This window comes from Saimiri boliviensis, chromosome 8 (genome assembly GCF_048565385.1).
Source record: "Saimiri boliviensis isolate mSaiBol1 chromosome 8, mSaiBol1.pri, whole genome shotgun sequence".
NCBI lineage: Eukaryota > Metazoa > Chordata > Mammalia > Primates > Cebidae > Saimiri > Saimiri boliviensis.
The window spans coordinates 86,199,303-86,223,141 of NC_133456.1; the positions used below are offsets into that span (position 1 = coordinate 86,199,303).

At 42.8% G+C, this 23,839-nt stretch overlaps 2 protein-coding genes across 6 annotated transcripts in view; one reads left to right on the forward strand and one right to left on the reverse strand.

Moving 5' to 3' along the window:
• The window catches only part of FANCD2 (FA complementation group D2), a 70,794-nt gene extending 69,272 nt beyond the window's left edge, over nucleotides 1-1,522 (reverse strand). For 3 of the 5 annotated variants that reach the window (XM_074404804.1, XM_074404802.1, XM_074404801.1), the window contains exon 1: nucleotides 1,422-1,522. The gene's annotated coding sequence lies outside the window, so the exon portion shown is untranslated. The remainder of the gene's footprint in view (nucleotides 1-1,421) is intronic. The other 2 variants (XM_039478751.2, XM_074404803.1) reach the window with 2 other exon arrangements.
• On the forward strand, nucleotides 1,523-22,695 carry EMC3 (ER membrane protein complex subunit 3). Its single transcript, XM_003927080.4, has 8 exons — nucleotides 1,523-1,863; nucleotides 9,407-9,464; nucleotides 9,801-9,894; nucleotides 12,010-12,114; nucleotides 12,794-12,875; nucleotides 14,508-14,587; nucleotides 15,369-15,451; nucleotides 21,497-22,695. Exons 1-8 carry the CDS (start codon nucleotides 1,709-1,711, stop codon nucleotides 21,623-21,625), a joined length of 786 nt encoding a protein of 261 aa, XP_003927129.1. The 5' UTR covers nucleotides 1,523-1,708; the 3' UTR covers nucleotides 21,626-22,695.
• Nucleotides 22,696-23,839: the final 1,144 nt, after the last annotated feature.

Consider the following 23,839-nt stretch of genomic DNA (forward strand, 5'->3'; position numbering starts at 1 on the left):
TCCAGGCAATAAATACTCATACTGAAACAAGGAGATGTGGAGTTAGAAATGAGACAGAGGGCCGGACGCGGTGGCTCAAGCCTGTAATCCCAGCACTTTGGGAGGCTGAGACGGGGGGTGGGATCACGAGGTCAAGAGATCGAGACCATTCTGGTCAACATGGTGAAACCCGGTCTCTATTAAAAATAGAAAAAATTAGCTGGGCTTGGTGGTGCGTGCCTGTAATCCCAGCTACTCAGGAGGCTGAGGCAGGAGAATTGTCTGAACCCAGGAGGCGGAGGTTGCGGTGAGCCGAGATCGCACGATTGAACCCAGGAGGCGGAGGTTGCGGTGAGCCGAGATCGCACGATTGCACTCCAGCCTGGGTAACAAGAGCGAAACTCCGTCTCAAAAAAAAAGAAAAATGAGACAGAGGTAGGGGAGTGCCTGAACCACATGACCTTTTAGTTTATCTTGTAAATCAGAAACTTCGTGGTCTCAGTCCCTTTGCACAAAGGTGTTCATCTGAAGTGCTCTTATTTGCCTGGAAATTCCTACTCAGACCTAAACATTCAATCAAATGTCACCTTCCTTGAAAAGAGTTCCTCCTCTCCCTAAGGGCGTTTGCTATTGCAGCTTCCCTTTTCCACAGGGTATATTTAGGACCCCTGACCTCACACTAGACTGGGGCTCTCTGAGAGCAGGAACCCAGTCTCACTCAATGTCCCTAATGCCCAGCATACTTACTGGCATAAAGAAAACTTCTGAGAATATTCAGAGTGAGAAAAGCTGGCAGGGCAGGGGAAATGCTAAAAGCTAACAAAAACTGTTTCAAGTGCTTTATGTTTAATAATTCGTTTATTTCCCACAAAACTTTCTGAGGTGGGTATCATGATTCTTCTCATCGTCAGTGGCAGAACTGGGATTCTAACTCAGGCAGTCTGGCTCCAGCAGCCGCGCTCTTCACCACCTATACTTACTCTTAAATGATAATACTGACTTATAATAACGGTTAACACTTAGGAGGTACCGGGCACTGTGCTAAGCTTTTTATTTAGCGCCGCCACAGTTAACACGGATAACCATTATCAGCCATCTTGCGGATGGAAAAACTAAGGCAAGTCAGGACGTCCGGCTTCGAAGCACCCGGCCTTAACACGTGTGATACCATGAGGCTCCCAGAGAAGCCCAACAGATGGGAGTTGAGGCCGACCGCCTGGACTGGGTTCATCTGGAAGGGGGTGAGGGTAAAAACCTTTCTCGTTTCTTCCTGTGAACGACGCAGAGAGGTACCTGTGGGAATTATCCCATCTCAGAGCAGACGAGGAGGCCGAGGTTCAGGGCGCAGAGACCCAGAGGAGAACGCCAACCGCGGCCCGGGCTTAGAGATTAGGCCGCAGAGGAGCGGGGCTTCGAGAGACTAAGACCACCGCCCTACTTACCCACCGAGAAGCCGTCGCCGCCCGTCGTTTTCGACCTTCCCGCCAAGCCCGACGCCACTCTGACGCCACCGAGGGGCGCCACGACGTGACGTCAACTTCCGCGCCGGAAGTGGAAGGCCGGGCAGCCCAGCTGAAGTCAGTACCCTGGGCTCACCGCTGCAGCGGAGTTCTGAGCTAGCCCGGCAAAGGGGCGTGGGAAGGCCCGGAGGCGAAATCGAAGAGAAGCAACTGCGCCCCAGAGAAGAGAAGCTCGCCCATCGCCTGCTGGGAGCCAGCTTTCAGTGACGATGGCAGGGCCAGAACTGTTGCTCGACTCCAACATCCGCCTCTGGGTGGTCCTACCCATCGTAATCATCACTTTCTTCGTAGGCATGATCCGCCACTACGTGTCCATCCTGCTGCAGAGCGACAAGAAGCTCACCCAGGAACAAGTGTCTGACAGGTCAGCGCCCTCCCTTCTCCAGCCTACCTCACACTGCCGTGACCTTGGGCAGGAAAGTGCAGGAGTTGTGTCAATTTGCCTGGGTTCACGCCGCGCCCCCACTGGCACGGTGACCTTACCCGTTACCTCTGTGTTTCGCTTTTGTTTTCTGTGAGATGTGGCTGATAGCAGTACCTGCCTCATAGACAGGTGGGAATCAAATTTGATGATGTTTGTAAAACTCTTAGCACGGGATCTAGGACGTATGGAGTGTTGGAAAAAACAGTGCTGTTAATCTAAGTTAGTCGCCAACCCTCGCTAGGTATACCTATGAACTATCTCATCCCACCCTTTCGTTGGGAAGAGTGCCAGGTGCGTTACTGCTTCTAGTCTTTGTAACATCCGGTCAGGTCAGTGTGATAATCCGCGTTCTACTAAATTACTGTTGCAATGGTCAGTCGAGATGCTAAGTACCTAAGCTCTTTGCAAACTGTAAAATTGCCATTAGAGATGTAAGGAATTGTAATTATCATTTCCCCTCCTAGAGTGGAGGCAAGTTCCTCACATAATTCATTGCAGTATTTATTTTTATTTATTTATTTTCGAGACAGAGTTTTGCTCTTGTTGCCCAGGCTGGAGTGCGGTGGCGCCATCTGAGCTCACTGCAGCCTTGCCTCCCAGGTTCAAGCGATTCTTCTGTCTCAGCCTCCCGAGTAGCTGGGATTACAGGCGCCAGCCACTACACCTGGCTAATTTTTGTAGTTTTAGTAGAGACAGGGTTTCACCATGTTGGCCAGGCTGGTATTAAACTCCTGACCTCAGGTGATCCACCCGCCTTGGCCTCCCAAAGAACTGGGAGTACAGGCCTGAGCCACCACGCCCAGCCCCTCATTGCAATATTTATATACAGAGACAGGTATTTGAGATGATTGTAGGTGGATATCTAGCCATGTACCCCTTCATATTAAAATAATAGTTTCTCCCAGCTACTTGGGATGCTGAGGCAGGAGGATTGTTGGAGACCAGCCAGGGCAACATAGTGAGACTTTGTCTCTTAGGAAAAATTTTCAGTCAGTTGTTCTCATTACTTTCAGAAACAATCTCAGGTAAGTGCTGCTGTATCTTTAGCACCTCCCTCTCACTTAATAATTTCTCGTTTTAATAAAGAGAGTAAGCCTCAGGCTAAGAACTTTACACAGGGTAACAGTATGTAGTTAAAATGTAATGTTGTTTTGTTTCTACTGTACTTATTTTAAGTTACTCTCTTTTTTGTGACAAGTAATATTGGGTTTCCATTTGCTGGTAATTTAAAGATTCCTTTAAATTAAAAACATATAGGTAGTAACCGCCAGCTCACACCTGTAATCCCAGCACTTTGGGAGGCCAAGGCCAGCAGATTTCCTGAGGTCGGGAGTTTGAGACCAATCTGACCAACATAGAGAAACCCCATCTCTACTAAAAATAAAAAATTAGCTGGGCATGGTGGCACATGCCTATAATCCCAGTTACTTAGGAGGCTGAGGCAGGAGAATCACTTGAACCCGGGAGGCGGAGGTTGCAGTGAGCTGAGATTGCCCTATTGCACTCCAGCCTGGGCAACAAGAGCGAAACTGTCTCAAAAAAAAAAAAAAACATAAAGAACACATAGGTAGGAAAAAAGTTGATACATAAAAGGTATTAAATATGTAATGGTACAGCACTAGACAAAAATTCTAACATGACATGAGAATGACTCAAGTTTAGGAGGCACTGCTGTAAAATTTTCAGTTAGTTCTTCCCAATTATGCCAAGAAGAATGATAATCATTTACTCTACATCAGGCACTATGCTAAGCACTTATATTCATTAACTTATGGTTTTAAGTTCCATGGTCACACATGGTGACATTCAGAACTTTACAGCAAGTCTTCTGGTCTGGGGCTTTTTCCATTATACCACAGCAATCACGTTATCTTTCTGTGGCATTAGTTTCAGAACTGACCAGAGCCAGCACCGCACCCTGGAGCAAACCTTAACAAGTCAATTTACCACAGAAAGAAAGGCTGTAGAAAAATGCAAAGTGGGGGAAACTCAGACATTTAGCATTTATTGGCACCTATAAATTTTTCTTATTTTGTTCTTACATTAGCACTGAGGTAGTTACTCCTAAACCCATGTTTCCAATTGAAGAAAAGGAAGCCTGGAAAAGTTAAGCAGCTTTCCCAAAGTAACCAAAGTAGGCAAATGTTATGCCTGTACTTGAACTCAGGTCAGTCTCACTCTCAAGTTAAATCCTCTTCAACCATGATTCCTGCTGTCATTGATTCTCTGCCAAAATTTTCTGCCCCTGGTTCACTATTAGAGCAATGGTTCTGAATTATATAATATTGTAAAGCTTTCTTTTGTAACCCCAAAATGTAATTCACAGTTAGTGTAGTCTATATACAAGAACTTTTTTTTTTTTTTTTGAGACCAGATTCTCACTCTGTTGCCCAGGCTACAGTGCAGTGGCACAATTTCAGCTCACTGCAACGTCCACTTCTTGGGCTCAAGCAATTCTCCTGCCTCAGCCTCTTGAGTAGCTGGGATTACAGGCACATACCACCATGTTCGGCTAATTTTTGTATTTTAGTAGAGACAGGGTGTGAGCCATCTTGCCTGGCCACAAACATGTTCTTTTTTTTTTTTTTTTTTTTTTTTTTTTGAGATGGAGTTTCGCTCTTGTTACCCAGGCTGGAGTGCAATGGCGCGATCTCGGCTCACCGCAACCTCCGCCTCCTGGGCTCAGGCAATTCTCCTGCCTCAGCCTCCTAAGTAGCTGGGATTACAGGCACGCACCACCGTGCCCAGCTAACTTTTTGTATTTTTAGTAGAGACGGGGTTTCACCTTGTTGACCAGGATGGTCTCGATCTCTCGACCTCGTGATCCACCCGCCTCGGCCTCCCAAAGTGCTGGGATTACAGGCTTGAGCCACCGCGCCCGGCCGGTCAAACATGTTCTTAAGAAGGAATATAATGGCCAGGTCCAGTGGCACATGCCTGTAATCCCAGCATTTTGGGAGGCCGAGGCGGGCAGACCACTTGAGGTCAGGAGTTTGAGACTAGCCGGGCCAGCATGGTGAAACCCCGTCTCTACTAAAAATACAAAAATTACCTGGTATGGTGGTATGCACCTGTATTCCCAGCTACTTGGAAGACTGAGGCAGGAGAGTCACTTGAAGCCAGGAGGTGGAGGTTGCAGTGAGCCACGATTGCACCATTACACTCCAGCCTGGGCAACAGAGTGAGACTTTGTCTCAAAAGTAAATAAATAAGTAAAAAGGAATGTAACACCCTAGTTGTAACAATCAGAAGAAATAAAAGGAGAATAATTTGTAATAAAATAATTAATGTTTTATAAATGCTTGTGAACAGCTGTCCTAGAAGGTGTAATGCAGAAGTCAGTTGTCTGCACCTAGCTATAAAATCACCGTAATTGGGATAGGCCTCACTGTAGACTGTTAACAGATGTGTTAACTACTCAACGATTACAGAAGGCAGTTCTGCCTCAAAGTGATTTTCCTAGATGGTGTACCACTCTTGGTAAAGTTCTGAGCAAAACAAAGTGCAATTTTCCTTCTAGTTACTCAGTACTTACATACTTGCAAATTTAGTATAAGAACCATGTCCACTTCCCACAATGGAATTATTAGGTTTGAGGCTCAGATAATTAAAAACAATTTGTTGGTCTAGGTGTGGTGGCTCACACCTGTAATCCCAGCACTTTGGGAGGCCAAGGCGGATCACTTAAGGTCAAGAGTTCGAGATGAGCCTGGCCAACATGACAAAAGCCTGTCTCTACTAAAGATACAAAAATTAACCAGGCATGGTGGCGTGCACCTGTAGTCCCAGCTATTCGGGCGGCTGAAGCAGGAGAATCACTTGAACCCAGGAAGCGGAGGTTACAGTGAGCCAAGATTGTGTCACTGCACTCCAATCAGGTTGACAGAGCAAGACTCCTCAAAACAAAACAAAACAATTTGGTGAGATACTCAAAAGTCATGTGGGACATGGGAAAATTCTTTGTGTTATGTGACTGTCCCCAGGACTGAGAGATAATCATTTCTTACGTCTTACAATTGACAGTTACATGATTTTTCCCCTCAATTCCATCATTTTAACGATCAGAAATTTCCACAGATTTCCACGGGCCCCCTAGAGGGCAGTACCACCCCCAAGGAGAACCAACCACTGCTCTAGATAACACTGTTTATCTCTGGTTATAATTGCTGCATCCCTAAAGTGAGGTATTTGGATTATTATTATTATTATATACCAGCTCTGACATGGGAGTGGCTGGGCCTCATCAAGTCATCATTTGACTTGGGTAAAATGCTGTACACACTGAACCAGCCTAAATCCAAGAAAAAGGTGTTTTTTAGTTGTAAACTTTTTTTTTTTCTTTTTTAAGAGACAAGTCTTGCTCTGTCACCCAGGCTGGAATGTGGTGGCACAGTCATGGCTTACTGCAGCCTCACCATGTCAGGCTCAAGTGATCCTCCCACCTCAGCCTCCCGAGTAGCTGAGACTATAAGCATATGCTACTATGCCCAGCAAATGTTTAAATTTTTTGCAAATATAGGGTCTCCTGTGTTGCCTAGGCTGGTCTCAGACTCCTGGGCTCAAGTGATCCTTCCATCTCAGCCTTCCAAAATGCTGAGATTATAGGCATGAGCCACTGTGCCTAGCAGTATAAAATATTTTTCTAAATGTAATATAAATGTCCGTTCGCGGCTAGGTGCAGTGGCCCATGCCTGTAATCCCAGCACTTTGGGAGGCTGAGGCAGGCAGATCACAGGTCAGGAGACAGAGACCACCACCTAACATGGTAAAACCCCATCTCTACTAAAAATACAAGCAATTAGCCAGGCATGGTGGCATGCACCTGTAGTCCTAGCTACTAGGGAGGCTGAGGCAGAAGAATTGCCTGAATCCGGGAGGCAGAGGTTGCAGTGAGCTGAGACTGTCTCAAAAAAGATTAAAAAAAAATACAGTGGGACCCAGCTGGGTTTGGTTGCTCACATCTATAATCCCAGCACTTTTGGGAGGCTAATACAGACAGATCATCTGAGGTCAGGAATTCAAGACCAGCCTGGCCAACATGGTGAAACCCCATCTCTACTAAAAATATAAAAATTAGCTGGGCATGATGGTGCATGCCTGTAGTCCCAACTACTCAGGAGGTTGAGGCAGGAGAATCACTTGAACTCAGGAGGCGGAAGTTGCAGCGAGCTGGGTTTGTGCCATTGCACTCCAGCCTGGGCAACAGAGTGAGACTCTATCTCAAAAAAATACAGTGGGACCACATGATTTTGTATAGTCTGGCCTTGCACACCTCTCAAGTCTTGTTTTCACCACATTTTCTGTAGTTCTCCACTATACGGTCTTTCCTCAGGTCCTCAGAGGCAGAGTGTTTACTTCTATGAGGCTTTTGCCCATTTTGTTTACACCAGCACTTTGCCAAGGTAATCCTCACTCATCCTGAAGAGTCCAGCTTAATCCTACCTCCTCAGCAAACCTGTCTCTCAGACCTTGACTTCCCAGAATCCATCACCTCCCCATTATGCACTCCTGCAATACCATCCATCTCTCTTCCTATGGCATGATAATTGAACTTCACATTTATTACTCTGATTATTTTGTTAATGTCTTTCTCCCTCACTGGACTTTAACCTCTGTAAGAGATTTGTATTTTGGTCACTGTTCTTCATGTCACCTGGTGCTTTGAAGTTCAAGAAATATTTGTTCAATTAAAGAATAAATTTATCCTTGTACAGAACATGAATAGAGGCTTAGGGAATTTAAGTGACTTGCCGAAGATCACATGGCTGGTAAGTGGCAGAGATGGATTGAACACATCTGTTCAACTCCAGATCTTAAGTTTTTACCCATTGCTCTAGAGCTAGTGCTTCTTACAACTGTCAGCGGTGAAGGACCAGTTTTGGGTTTTTTGGTTTTTTTAATTTCTAATCTCTTGTAGGCTAATACTTGTGTAAAATATTTTGATCATGTATTTGGATGTTGTGACGATGTCAAATTATTATAAAAGTCTCTAAATCCTTACTTCCAATGTCTGTGCTTATCACAGACCAGCATTGGTACATTGACCACACTTTGAATATCTTTAGACTAGCACCCAGGGAGGAGAACGTATTACATGTTAACTCTGTAGCCCTGTAGATAAAGTGAAGAACTATATAGCATAATGAGCTCAGGAGGAGGAAGCAGAGAGAATTCCATGAGTGCTCCAGGCGTTGGGAAAAGCTCTATGGAAATGCTGAGGCTTGAAGAAGGTGTTAAGGCATGATGGATTAGAACTTGTAAAGGAAAGCGCACTGGAACATTCCCAGCATGTGGAGAAGCTAGAATATGTATAAGGTGACAAGGGAGACCCCAGGGGTACTGACTGCTTAGAACAAGTGATTTGTATTGAGTAGAGAGAAAAAGCCTAGCACAGTATTTATATGTTCATTTCTGTCCATAATTTTTTTTTTGCATTTCAAGAAGGATTTCCATTAATTTAAGGGCCTTTTCCTTCTTTCCTCCTCTAATGAACCTGAGTACCTAGAAAAGTTAATATTTTGATCTGTTTTATTTTTCATTTGTATCTTAGCAACACCCACTTGTTGCATAACACTAAATTTTTTTTTTTTTTTCCCAAGGCAGGGTCTCAACTGTCGCCCAGGCTGGCATGCAGTGGCACAATCTCAGCTCATGGCAACCTCTGCCTCCCAGGCTCAGGTGATCCTTCTACCTCAGTCTCCTGAGTAGCTGTGACTACAGGCATGTGCCATTAGCCTGACTAAAATTTGTTTGGTTTTTTTTTTGTTTTGTTTTGTTTTTTGAGAGACAGGGTCCTGCTGTGTTGCCCAGGCTGGTCTCAGATGGTCTCAGACTCCTGGGCTTAAATGATCCACCTGCCTTCGCTTTCCAAAGTGCTGGGATTACAGGCATGAGCCACTGCACCCAGCCTTACACAATATTTAATGATGAACTATGGCTTTAATAGTTGATTTAAGATCACCTAGTAATTTCATTTATTTATTCAATTAATGTTTACTGAGAGCTTTTTAATAGTCTGAATCCTGGGTAGAATTTCTATTTGTCCATCAGATAGCAACCCTCTCAAGGCCTGTTCTCATTTCTATATAGGTAGTAAGAAATTCCTTCTTTTATCCTTGCTCCTCTCCCTTTCTTCTGACCACAGATCTTCTGAGCAGTGTCCAACTGCTATTCTTTTCACTCAGAGAAAGTGTCTTCCTAGCTTATTATGAAACAAGAAAAAGTTGAATATAATGTCCCAAATGTACCTTCCTCATTTGTTCAGAGACATAGTCACTTCTGAAAAATACTTTTCTGAAAACCTAATTGTTAGGTTAAATATGTTTACATTGGTTTTAAAGACACTGTATTTTGGAAAGTTTCCACACATAGCTGTTGCCAAATAGGCCCTCTCTTGTGTTTAAATAGGTCTTCTACTTTACTCTCCCGTTTTCTTCTAGTGTTTCACTTTAAAAAATCTCATTGTGTTGGTTGTATTTTTCAGTCAAGTCCTAATTCGAAGCAGAGTCCTCAGGGAAAATGGAAAATACATTCCCAAACAGGTACTCATTTGTCTTTTATTAAAAAGCTCCACGATTCACTGTTGGGCGGTAGATATCTGAATGTTTTATAAGGGGCTCTTTGGGGAAAGCTGAAGGTTGGCAACTTAGTAATTAAGCTGTGGCCCGGTAGTGTTCGTTGTCGTGATGACCTCACCCTTCTTAGGAAATTGTTTTTAAATGTGAATCAGCTAAAGTGTCGGGTCGCCTGCCAAGTAGGCTGACAGCTCTAAGCGGAACAGCATATCCTAAAGGCCTTCTGACTAAGCCCCTGGGGAATAATTTGACAGTTTGCTGTGTCATAGTTCTTAGACTTAAAATGCTTTTTTTTCCTACTAGTCTTTCTTGACACGAAAATATTATTTCAACAACCCAGAGGATGGATTTTTCAAAAAAACTAAAAGGAAGGTAGTGCCACCTTCTCCTATGACTGGTATGTTTGCCTTCACTCATCTTTAAGGAAGATTTTTAAACATGGGTCATTGAGTGGGGTGGGGTGTCAGGGGGAGAGGGCACGGAGGGTGTCATTTTATTTAAATGTCAAATTGCAGAAGATAGTAATCCTTCATCTAATGTAGGGATCTATAGAAATGGAATTCTCTTTTTCAGTTAGATTTTTTGAGAACCCCAGGGTATAAAGTGGATTAAAAAAAATAATAATTCTCAGCTGATGGAGTCAGGGGGTCCAGAGCCATTGTCCCTGGGTCCTTCCTCATTGCTGTTCTCAGAACCCAGGGTTCTGGGGAGTACAGTTGGAAAAGCATTCTAGCGTGGCTCTCACCCAGTGTCTGGATCACCTTGCCGACAGATGGCTGCCCAGCTTCTGCCTGAATGAGGAAGAGTGTGCTGCTTCCAAGACCTGCCATTTTGTTGTTAGATGTGACTGTTTGGTCTACCCTACAGTGTTGGCTCTAACATTTTCTACTTCATTGATCGCAGTCATGTGAAAAATACAGCATGTTAAAAGTAAAGCAAAGTAATTTGCTGTTCTTTGTTGACTCTCCTCTCATTTTAGTACTACTTATTTCTTTAGCTGAGATGGCCAGCTATTTTAAACCCATACAGAAGATACTGTAATTAATTTTTTTTTTAAAGAGTGACTAGGTTTTATGGAGTTAATTTTTTAAACAAGTTTTTAAGAAAATTTACAAGAAACAAAAGACCATTAAATATATGAAAAGTTACTTGATGTCACTAATAATCCATGGAATATCAATTAAAACAAGGTACTCTTTCTTTTTACACCATTAAGCTGTCAAAAGATTGAAAAGATGGACAGGATCCACTATTGTCAAGGTCATAGAAGTTAGGCCCCCTCACCATTGGCAGGAGTGGCAAGAGTTGGAGCCTTGCTGACAGTCTGACAATGTCTATCAATTTTAAATGTACAAATCCTTAGACCTAGAAATTCTAAGATGTTCTCTTACAGAAACACATAAACATGCAGATGTATATGCAAGATGGTTGTCGGCAGCATCATTTATCATTTATTGGCAAAAACAATGGAAACAGCTAGGCGTGGTGGCTCACACCTGTAATCCCAGCACTTTGGGAGGCCAAGGCGGGTGGATCATGAGGTCAGGAGTTCGAGACCAGCCTGGCCAAAATGGTGAAACCCTGTCTCTACTAAAAATACAAAAATTAGCTGGGCATGGTGGTGGGTTCCTATAATCATAGCTACTTGGGAGGCTGAGGCAGGAGAATTGCTTGAACCCAGGAGGCAGAGGTTGCAGTGAACTGAGACTGTGCCACTGCACTCTAGCCTGGGTGGCAGAGCAAGACTCTGTCTCAAAAAAAAGAAAAAAGCAATGTAACCAATCTATAGGTCTACTTAAAAGTGATTGGTGTGACCACACAGTGGAATACTATGCAGACACTGAAAATATTGAGGCTGGGTACAGTGGCTTATGCCTGTAATCCCAGCACTTTGGGAGGCCGAGGCGGGCGGCTCACATAAGGTCAGTCAGGAGTTGGAGACCAGCCTGGCCAACATGGGGAAATGCCATCTCTACTAAAAATACAAAAAATTGCTGGGCATGGTGGCGTGTGCCTGTAAGCCTAGCTACTTAGGAGGCTGAGGCATGAGAATCACTTGAACCTGGGAGGCAGAGGTTGCAGTGAGCTGAGATCGTTCCACTGTGCTCCAGCCTGGGCGATAGAGTGAGACTGTCTCAAAAAAGAAAGAAAATATTGAGAGGGAACTATTATAGCAGAAAATATTGAGAGGGAGCTGTTATACCACTATGGAAATATCATCCACAAATACATTAATAATTATAAACATAGTATCTCTTTTTTGTATGTGTGTATATATACATAAAATTTATAGTGTATATGTATAGACAGAAAGATGGAAGGACATATAACAGACAGTTAAGTGTTTAGGGAGTGGGCTTAGAAGAACTGTACATCATATGTTTTTATGTCATTTTAATTTTTTTAAACAATAAACTTAATTATCAAGTACATTAAAAATGTATAGATAATGAGGAGAAAGTCCCTGAAACAGAGGTAACTCAGTGGTTTCTTGTTGGTGCTTTTTTCTTAGATCCTACTATGCTGACAGACATGATGAAAGGGAATGTAACAAATGTCCTTCCTATGATTCTTATTGGTGGATGGATCAACATGACATTCTCAGGCTTTGTCACAAGTAAGTTACAGACCCAGCAGACTTCATGTTACTCAGAGAAATTCAAGTACTACTGAGACACTAATCTCACAGGTCCTGTGTTTTCTTGTGGAAACTGATAACAGTCTTTGAACAAAAAATTTAATGTGATTATTTTTACGGCTTTTGCCCAAAAATGATCCTAAGTTCATGATTTGGATGCTTTTTAGCTAGATTAGAGTCAAGCAAGTGACTTTGTCTAGCTTACTTCCAAAACTAATATGGTATTCTAGTTGAACAGGATAAAGGGAAGCCTATTTCTATTTTGTTTGACTTCATTTGCTAGGTGTTAGGGTGAATTTTCTATTTGTTATAAGTTGATTTGATTTTAATCACTTTGGTTTCTTAGTAACATAGTTCTATGTATATATATATTCCACTTAGGGCTTAATAGATCAGTGCAGGTTTTTTTCCCAAATTTCAGGACAGCTCAGTTTGAGTCCCTGCTTCCTCAGTAAGCTAGAAGCAGGTATTATTCAGGGAAACTAGAGCACAGTGGTATTTTGACTGTCTTTTCTTCAGAAATTGCCACAGATTTCCTTGTGGAAATTGTTTTCCAAAAGCTATGTGGCACAGAATTCTCACCTCCTCAGGGAAAGATTCACACTTATTCTAAAAATAAAACAACTTAGAGTGGTTGTGAACTTTTTCTTCTCTGCAGCGAAGGTCCCATTTCCACTGACCCTCCGTTTTAAGCCTATGTTACAGCAAGGAATTGAACTGCTCACATTAGATGCATCCTGGTAAGAACTTTCTCTAGTTTAATAAAAACACAAACCACACTTTGGGAGGCCAAGGCGGGAGGATCACTTGAGGCCAGGAGTTTGAGAGCAGCCTGGGCAACAGAGCAAGACCATGTCTCAAAAAACCGAAAACAAAAACCACACAAACCAAACCAAAATCTAAAGCCAGTGTCCCTTAAAGATGAGGATTTCTAATCTGCATACTTCATTGGAATTGGTTTTTAAAGGTTTTTTTTTTTGAGACAAGAGTCTTACTCTGTCGCCCAGTCTGGAGTGCAGTGGCACGATATCACTGCAACCTCCGCCTCCTGGGTTCAAGCAATTCTTCCGTCTCAACCTCCCGAGTACCTGGGATTACAGGCGTGGACCACCATACCCAGCTAATTTTTGTATTTTTCATGGAAACAGGATTTCACCATGTTGGCCAGGCAGGTCTCAAACTACTGACCTCAAGTGATCCACTTGCCTCAGCCTCCCAAAGTGCTGGCATTACAGGCATGAGCCACCATACCTGACCAAAGTTTCTTTTTTTTCATTGAAACTTCACTCAAAATGCCATGGGTGGTTTATGGCAACTTTTACATGAATGTAGCAAAAGGAAAGAATGTGTCACCTCTTTTCTGTCACAACTGGGGGTTTAAGAATGCAGAGGTCAGTGTATCAACCGCTGGAAAGTTAAAAGTTTAAGCCAGGAATTCTGACCAATCAATCATTTTTAGTAATACCCTGGAGCTTATGGGAGTGGAAGTTTGTATTATTATTTTTTTCAAAGTACATTACTACTCATGATAGTGTTAATAGTTTTCATTAGTTCTAGTCATTGTGCTTGGTGCTTTCCATATTTTAACCTCATAGCAACCTATGAAGCCTATGTAGGAATTGACATTTATCATTTTCCATACTCATTTTTGTTTTTATTATATGCAAGCATATTTATTTTATGGAGGTAGAGTAGAAAACCTAAGCTAAAGAAAGCCTAGGTGATATAGTTCAAAACTTGGAATGGCTCTCCCAGTAGCTATAGTCCTCAGTACTGTATTTTCTGAAATCGACCTCTTATCCTTTCTTGTAAGTATGGAACACACCTGGTGGGTCATGCCTGTAGTCCCAGCACTTTAGGAGGCTGAGGTGGGCAGATAACTTGAGGTAAGGAGTTCGAGACCAGCCTGGCCAACATGGTGAGACCCCATCTCTACTAAAAATACAAAAATTAGCCATGCATGGTGGTGTGTGCCTGTCATCCCAACTACTTGGGAGGCTGAGACAGGAGAATCTCTTGAACCCGATGGCAGAGGTTGCAGTGAGCCAAGATTGTGCTGCTGCACTCCAGCTTGGGTGACAGAGTGAGACTCCGTCTAAAAAAAAAAAAGTATTGAACACATCAACACTTGTGATTTCCTCTAGGGAATGGCATTCAGAATGGGAGTCCTCTCTGGATTTTTAAAAATATAGTTCTGTATTGGTGAGACTGCTTTAACAACTTGTATTTCTTCTGTGGTTGTGCTTTGTGTGAATATAGCCCATCCAAGGTGGCTTCTTTACAAACACTGAACAACTTTGGGTGGTAGGGAAGAGGGAACTGAATTCCTTTCTGATATAACTAACCACACCATTTTGCTTTTGCTTTGCCAGGGTGAGTTCTGCATCCTGGTACTTCCTCAATGTATTTGGGCTTCGGAGCATTTACTCTCTGATTCTGGGCCAAGATAATGGTAAGAACAATGTCAGGTTTACTAAGCAAATACTTCCATAGATGAATCATTCATGTTAGAGGCAGAAAAATCTTGTAAGTTATGCTGTTTGATAGCATAGTCAAATAAAATGCCTCCTTCCTTCAGTTTCTGAGGTATTCTGAAAGAGTCTTAAAAATTCCAGGGGTCAAACTGAAGATCTCAGTTTTCTCTGGCAATGACTGGGACAGTATTTGATTTCCCAGAGTATGTGCCATCATATGAGGGATCCACCACCAGCAGTGTAAACCTGTGAACCTAAACCTTAAAGAAGACACAGTTTGATTAGTCAGTTCATTGACTAGAGCCCTTGCCAGTACTAATCCCGGCTCTCTTATTTACTGGCTGGGACCTCAGACAAGTTGCCTAACAACTTACTTAACTTTGAATTCTCTATTTGCTTGTCTGTAAATAAGGACTTTATCAGTTAACCTGCAGGGTTGTCAGGACTGGATGAGGTAGAACATGCAAAGCACTTAGTGAAGTACTTGGCATACAATAATTGCTCAATAACAGGTGGCTGTTATTGTTGAAATTTGAAATAAAGTTTAGAGCTTCCTTTAGTGATCTATCTTCTGCTGTTACTGTCCCCATTTTTCAGGAGACACAAAGTGACTTTCCCAGAGTCATAGCTGATGGGTGACAGAGCCAGTCAGTGAGGCTGTCATCCAGTTCTGTAACCTCTGTGAAACCCATTCTTCCCCTTGGGTGCTGGGGTGCTTGCTGAGTCCTGGCACTCATGTAGTTGTGTCTTATGCTGCAGCCGCTGACCAATCACGAATGATGCAGGAGCAGATGACGGGAGCAGCCATGGCCATGCCCGCAGACACAAACAAAGCTTTCAAGGTATATATATACTCCATTCACCTTCCAAAGCCACAGTGATGCTCAGAAAGGTGTTATCAAGAATTATTTTAAGAACAGGTTCCTTGCAGGGAGTGTTGTGTGGTTCCATCGTTTTAATTTAAACTTAGCAAAAACATATTTTACACATCTCTTTTTCCTGAGACAGAATCATCTATTAAGTAAATTGGAGATTCTTAGTACTTTTACTGGTTTGTAAATGCTCACTGAAATTTAATCCACACTATCAATGATGCTGTAAAATAATCCAGTCGGAGCTGCCAGGTAAATATTTAGAATCTTTTGAACCTTTTTTGAACCCCACAGACATCAGATATAAATTACATTAAAAAAAAAATACTAAGAGCATTTTCACAAAAGGTTCTAGAATTTGCAAAATCCAGTATGATTTTTATAGAACAAAATTACTTTGTTTCATGATAAAAACTAGAAATAGAAGGGAATTTCTGGAGGCTCAGTGACTCATACCTGTAATCCCCGCATTTTGGGAGGCCGAGGTAGGTGGATCACCTGAGGTCAGGAGTTTGAGACCAGCCTGGCCAACATGGTGAAACCCTATCTCAATTAAAAATACAAAAATAGGCTGGGCGCAGTGGCTCTCGCCTGTAATCCCAGCACTTTGGGAGGCCGAGGCGGGTGGATCACGAGGTCAAGAGATTGAGACCATCCTGGTCAACATGGTGAAACCCCGTCTGTACTAAAAATACAAAAAATTAGCTGGGCATGGTGGTGCGTGCCTGTAATCCCAGCTACTCAGGAGGCTGAGGCAGGAGAATTGCCTGAACCCAGGAGGCGGAGGTTGCGGTGAGCCAAGATTGCGCCATTGCACTCCAGCCTGGGTAACAAGAGCGAAACTCCGTCTCAAAAAAAGAATACAAAAATAGGTCAGGCATGGTGGCTCGTGCCTGTAGTCATAGCATTTTGAGAGGCTGAGGTGGGTGGGTGGATCAGCTGAGATCAGGAGTTCGAGACCAGCCTAGCCAACATAGTGAAACCCTGTCTCTACTAAAAATACAAAAAAAAATTAGCCGGGCATGGTGGTGGGCGCCTGTAATCCCAGTTACTCGGGAGACTGAGGCAGGAGAATTACTTGAACCCAGGAGGTGGAGGTTGCAGTGAGCCGAGATTGCAACGTTGCACTCCAGCCTGGGCAACAAGAGTGAATTCCATTTCAAAAAAAGGAAAACTACAAAAATGAGCCAGGCAGGGTGGCACATGCCTATAATCCCAGCTACCCACGAGGCTAAGGTAGGACAGTCACTGGAACCTGGGAGGCGGAGGCTGCAGTGAGCTGAGATTGTGCCACTGCACTCCAGACTGGACTCCATCTCTAAATAAATAAATAAATAAAACAAGAGAAGTTCCTCAACCCGATAAAGGGCATCTATGACAGACCCACTCAATGGTGAAACACTGAAAGCTTCTTCTCTAAGATCAAGAACAAGATAAGGATGTCCTTGCCACTTCTATTCAACATTGTCCAGGATGTACTATCCAGGGCAGTTAAGCAAGAAAAAGAAAAAGTCATTCAGATTAGAAAGGAAGTAAACCTATCTTTGTTTGCAAATGACATGGTCTTGTATATAGATCATCCTAAATAATCCACAAGAAAACTAACAGAGCTAATAAATAAGTTTTAACATACAAAAATCAATGTGTTTCTATATACACTGGTAATGAAGATTTGGAAATGAAAGTAAAACAATTTTATTTATAATAGTATCAAAAGAAATAAAATACTTAGGCCGGGCGCGGTGGCTCAAGCCTGTAATCCCAGCACTTTGGGAGGCCGAGGCGGGTGGATCACGAGGTCGAGAGATCAAGACCATCCTGGTCAACGTGGTGAAACCCCGTCTCTACTAAAAATACAAAAAATTAGCTGGGCATGGTGGCGCGTGCCTGTAGTCCCAGCTACTCAGGAGGCTGAGGCAGGAGAATTGCTTGAACCCAGGAGGCGGAGGTTGCGGTGAGCCGAGATCACGCCATTGCACTCCAGCCTGGGTAACAAGAGCAACACTCTGTCTCAAACAAAAAAAAAAAAAAAAAAAGAAATAAAATACTTAGAAACAAATTTAATGAAAGAAATGCCTTTTGTTAGATTTTAACTGAAAGATTGCTGAAAGAAATTAAAGACTTAAATAAATGGAAAGACATCCATGTTCATAGATTGGAAGACTTAATATTGTTAAGATGGCAATACTCTCCAAATTTTATCCACAGATTGAACACAATCCCTATCAAAATTTTACCTGCCCTTTCTTGCAGAAATTGACAATCTGCTCCTGAAGTTCATATGGAAATTCAAGGGAATCAAAAGAGGCAAAAATGGAGAACTTACATGTCCTGGTTTTAAAACCTACAGCTTTGTAATAGTAATCAAAACTGCACAGTAATAAAAACTGGCATAAGGAGAGATACAGATCAATGGAATAAAGTGGAGAGTTCAGAAATAAACCCATCCATTTATGAACAATTGATTTTCAAAGAGGGTACCAACATTATTCAGTGGGGAAAGAGTAGTCTCTATTCAGCAAATAGTGCTGGGAAAAGGATATCTACATGCAAAAGAATGAAGCTGGGCACCTATTTTACACCATGTATAAAAATTAAGTCCAAATGGTTCAACAGGCATGTGTAGTGCTGAAGAAAACAAAAAAAATTAGGTTCAAATTAGCCAAATATGGTGGTGCATGCCTATAAATGGGAGGACCACTTGAGCTGAGGAGTTCGAGGCTTCAGTGAGGTATGATTGTGCCACTGCATTCCAGCTTGGGTAACAGAGTGAGACCCTGTCTTTTTGTTTTTTGTTTTTTTGTTTTGTTTTGTTTTGTTTTGTTTTGAGACGGAGTTCCGCTCTTGTTACCCAGGCTGGAGTGCAATGGCGCGATCTCGGCTCACCGCAACCTCCGCCTCCTGGGTTCAGGCAATTCTCCTGCCTCAGCCTCCTGAGTAGCTGGGACTACAGGCACGCGCCACCATGCCCAGCTAATTTTTTGTATTTTTAGTAGAGACGGGGTTTCACCATGTTGACCAGGATGGTCTCGATCTCTCGACCTCGTGATCCACCCGCCTCGGCCTCCCAAAGTGCTGGGATTACAGGCTTGAGCCACCGCGCCCGGCAAGACCCTGTCTTAAAAAGAAAAAAGAAATTAAATGGGTCAAAGACCCAAATCCCAAATATTGCATGATATTACTTATATAAAATATTTGGAATAGAAAAATTCACAGAGACAAGTAGGTTAGAGGTTACTGAGGAAAGGTTGGGGGATAGTGGGGAGTTACTTCTTACTGTGTGCATTTTCTGTTTAAGGGGACATAAAACTTTGGAAATGATAGTAGACATGGGTATACATTGTGAATGTCATTAATTCCACTGAATTGTATATCTTAAATGCTTAAAAGTAGCATATGTTATGTTACATATATTTTACCACAATAAAAAAATAAAAATTTGACTGAGTGCAGTGGCTTACAGCTATAATCTCAGCACTTTGGGAGGTCAAGACAGGCAGATCATTTGAGGTCAGAAGTTTGAGACCAGCCTGGCCAACATGGTGAAATGCCATCTCTACTAAAAATACAAAACTTAGCTAGGCGTGGTTGTGCACACCTGTAATCCCAGCTACTTGGGAGGCTGAGGCTTGAGAATCACTTGAACCGGGGAGGCAGAGGTTGCAGTGAGCAGAGATGGCGCCACTGAACTTTACCCTGGGCGACAATGAGACCCTGTCTGAAAAAAATAAACAACTAAAAAACAGTGAGATGCCACTTCATGCCCACTCAGGTGGTTATAATAAAAAAAGATGGACAATAATAAGCGTTGGTAAGAATGTGGAGAAATTGGAGCCCTATCGTTGATGATGGTGCAGCCACTTTGGAAAACTGTTTTTTCCCCATTCCTCAAACAGTTAAAACATAATTACTATATGACCCAGCAATTTCACTCTTAGGTAAATACTCAAGAGAACTGAAAACCTATGTCCAGACAGAAACTTATGTGAGAATACTCAGAGCATGATTCATAATAATCAAAAAGTAGTATAACCCAAATGTCCATCATCTGATGAATCGATAAACAATGGAATATTTTGGAATATAAGGTATGTTGTATGTACAGTGGAATATACACAATGGAGTGTTACTCAGCTATAAGTAAGAGTAGAGTGCTGGATCATGTTAAACAGGGAAGAACCTTGAAAACGTGCTAAGTGAAAGAACATAACAAAAGGCCAGATACACCCAGAATAAGTGAAAAAAAGACACAAAAGATAAAGTAGTAGTTGCCAGAGGTTGTGGAAGGTGAATAATGGGAACCGTCTACTATTTGGTATGTGGTTTCTTTTTGTTATGATAAAGTGTTCTGGAATTAGATAGTGGTGGTGGTTGCACATATGAATATACTAAAAATCACTAAATTGTACACATTCAAGGGGTAAATTTTGTGACATGGAAATTATATCTCAAAAACCCACTCATGAACTAACATTTGTATTTCATGTTAAATAAGCTTTATTTATTTATTTTGAGAGGGTCTCACTGTGTCCCCCAGGCTGGAGTGCAGTGGTACAATCCTAGTTCACTGCAGCCTTGAACTCCTGGACTTAAGCATTCCTCCTACCTCAGCCTCAGTACTGGTGCACGAGGAGCCAGTACTACAGGCGTCCACCACCACACCCAACTAATTTTTTTAAAAAATTGTGTAGAGATGGGATCTTGCTATGTTGCCCAGGCTGGTATTGAACTCCCATCCTCAGGTGATCTTCCTGCCTCAGCCTCCCAAAGTACTAGGATTACAGGCGTGAGGTACCATACCTCACAAGCTTTTTAAAACAATTTTTTTTTTTTTCTTTCTGAAAATGAAGTCTTGTAGGCTAGTCTAATGATAGGTTGTCCAGGCCAGGCTGAAACTCCTGGGCTCAAGCTATCCTTAGCCTCAGCCTCCAGAGTAGCTGCGACTGTAAATACATGCCCTTGCACCCGACTCATAAAGCATTTTTTAGACACTCACTAATTTAAGGCAAAGTAGTCAGATTAATAGAATATTTGTGAAATGCAGTTTCTTGGAAAATTCTGCAAATTTATTTCTGTTCAACATATTACTAGTTTACATGCAAATTATTATATGCCAAAATAGTTTTTTAGTTCACACCATCAAAGTCTTTATTTCCATGATTAGAAATGACTGGACTCCCACAAACTAATGAAGTGCCATTGTGTATCTGGACATAAGGATAGAGCAAGTGTTCTTAGGCGTACTGAAGATCTCCCGAGCCATTATGTCAAAGCAAAGCATGCACAATTTAAACCAGATGACAAATCCCTTGATGAAAGAGCTGAGACTCAGAAAGCATTAATTTGTCTATTGTACATCCCTCAAGAGTACTGTGGGGCACAAAGGTGCTTAGTGAGTGTGAGCTGATGGAGGGACTTTGCAGTCAGACCAAAATTTAAATCTCAGCCCCATTAGTTCCTAGTGCCAGTGACCTTGAACAAATTATTTGACCTCTTAGCCTTGGTCTCCTGATCTATAAATTGAGGCGGGAGGAGAGGATGAGGATAGCAGCATTTCCCTTGTAAGATTGAATGAGCTTGCAGGGCGCGGTGGCTCAAGCCTGTAATCCCAGCACTTTGGGAGGCCGAGGCGGGTGGATTACAAGGTCGAGAGATCGAGACCAACCTGGTCAACATGGTGAAACCCCGTCTCTACTAAAAATACAAAAAATTAGCTGGGCATGGTGGCACGTGCCTGTAATCCCAGCTACTCAGGAGGCTGAGGCAGGAGAATTGCCTGAACCCAGGAGGCGGAGGTTGCGGTGAGCCGAGATCGCGCCATGGCACTCCAGCCTGGGTAACAAGAGTGAAACTCCGTCTCAAAAAAACAAACAAACAAAAAAAAGATTGAATGAGCTTATACATGCAGATAGCTCACTCCAGCTTCTGGCCCAGAGTAAGTGGTCACTAAAGGTTAGCTACAGCTTTCAGTAACAATTCCCTCTTCCCCTGCCTGGGTGTTCTCTTCCATTACAGACAGAGTGGGAAGCTTTGGAGCTGACAGATCACCAGTGGGCACTCGATGATGTCGAAGAAGAGCTCATGGCCAAAGACCTCCACTTTGAAGGCATGTTCAAAAAGGAATTACAGACCTCTATTTTTTGAAGACCGAGCAGGGATTAGCTGTGTCAGGAACTTGGAGTTGCACTTAACCTCATAACTTTGTTTGGAGCTGGCACGTCTCAGAATAAAAAGGAGGATGCAGGAGCTGGCGGGCGTGCAGCAAGGCTTGTTTTTGTCTGGGCTGTGTTCCCCTTTATGTTTGAAACTAGAGGAAATAGGAGTAGTATGGTGGGCAACTTGTTATTTAAAAAATGTTTTAAATGTTCCTTCTGGTGACTCTAGTAATGAAATGCAGAGAAAGGGGGAAACCTCAAGCTACTGATAATGTATAAAATCTTAGCAGAAATCCAATCTTTGGAGGAAATGTTAATTATAACTAATGATTATGTGCAGTCAGCCCGACATCTAGCCACAGGAAACTCCTGTTTTCTTGGGATCCAAACACCCTCTGTTTTACCATTAGTTTTGTTAGTATTGTTAACTTTCATTACACAAGTCAACCATTTCCACTACCAAAGGTTTAGAAACTATGGATGAACAAAATGAATCTCCTTATATTGTTCATTTTGAGCCTACATAGACATAGAGAGCAAATATGTCAAAACCATATTCAAATAAACTCTTTTCAGAGTGAATACCCAGAGCCAGGACAGATACAGCAAACCTTCTATATCCCTTAATTCTGTCCAGTGAAAATCAGTGACCCTGAGGCACTGCCAGATACTAAAGTGCCTTTGCGATCATCAGAGACAGGTTATAAATAATGGAAGATCTTGATCTGGATGTCAGTATATCTATCAAATCCATTGACAGATCAGTGGTGCTATACTGGAAATGGCTACTCCTTTGGATGAAAGACCTCATTTCCCAGTTGCTCGGAACAAAATAGAATTTACATATTGCTGTAAGAAGGGAGAGACAGTAGTTTTTGGTAGAAACATAGAGAAGGGTGCCCAAGAGTAATTCTGTCTGGATTAAAGATCCCAGGGAAGTGACAGGGTGCCATTTCTGTACCGAGGTGAATATAATTTGCATGTTGAGTGCAGTAATTAAGAACAAACAACTCTTGACTCCACAAATTAAACCATCCTGTTTTCTGTTTGCCTGTGAAAGTGTTGCCTCTGTAAGTCACTAACAGCCTTCTGCCAACAGTTTTGACTATCTTGGACCAGTGCCGGAGAGGGTAAGATGACAGAGTTGTGAACCTTGCCCTCAACTCACAAGAGAGAGGCACATAAGAGAGGGCTTTTAAAAATTTTTTGTTATTTTTTTCGACAGTACCTAGCTATGTTGCCCAGACTGATCTTGAACTTGTGAGCTCAAGCCATCCTCCTGCCTCAGCCCCCAGAGTGCTCGGATTATAGGCATGAGCCACTGTGCCTGGCCAAAAGACCTTTTTTTGAGGTCACAGAATCTGAGAATCTGGAATTTCAGACCCTGCCCTCTAGAGTAACATACACGGGCATAGACACAGACATTTCCCTGTAAAGCTTATTCATAATGACCTGCAGACCCAAGTTAAGAAACCTTGACCTTTAAAGATAGTTAAAATGGCTGCTTATGCCAGATATTAAAGGAACAAGGATTCACAGGGGAGCTAACCTTTGCCCTGGGCCTTGAAAGACTTCCTCAGTGTAGAAGGGCATTCCAAGCAGAGAAAACAGAATCAGCAAAAGCCCATGGATTAAACTGTCTGCAGGGCCGGGCGCGGTGGCTCAAGCGGATCACAAGGTCGAGAGATCGAGACCAACCCGGTCAACATGGTGAAACCCCGTCTCTACTAAAAATACAAAAAATTAGCTGGGCATGGTGGCACGTGCCTATAATCCCAGCTACTCAGGAGGCTGAGGCAGGAGAATTGCCTGAACCCAGGAGGCGGAGGTTGCGGTGAGCCGAGATCGCGCCATTGCACTCCAGCCTGGGTAACAAGAGCGAAACTCCGTCTCAAAAAAAAAAAAAAAAAAACTGTCTGCAATTCATTGCACCCCAAGGAACTAGGGAGTGGAGTGGTCCAGTATGCCCTGGAAAGGTCCAGGTTGGGTAGTATGCAAATGGTAATTGGTGATTGAGTGGGAAGCCCCTCATTCCTGTGCATCGGGAGCATTTGAGTCTGTCTGCCTCTTCACCCACACAGGGTTTGGGCCTTTTTTCCTTGTAGCAAAGATGGGTGGTTAAAATGTGTGTGGCCAGCCTGGCCAACATGGTAAAACCCTGTCTACTAAATATACAAAAATTAGCCGGATGTGATGGTGCACG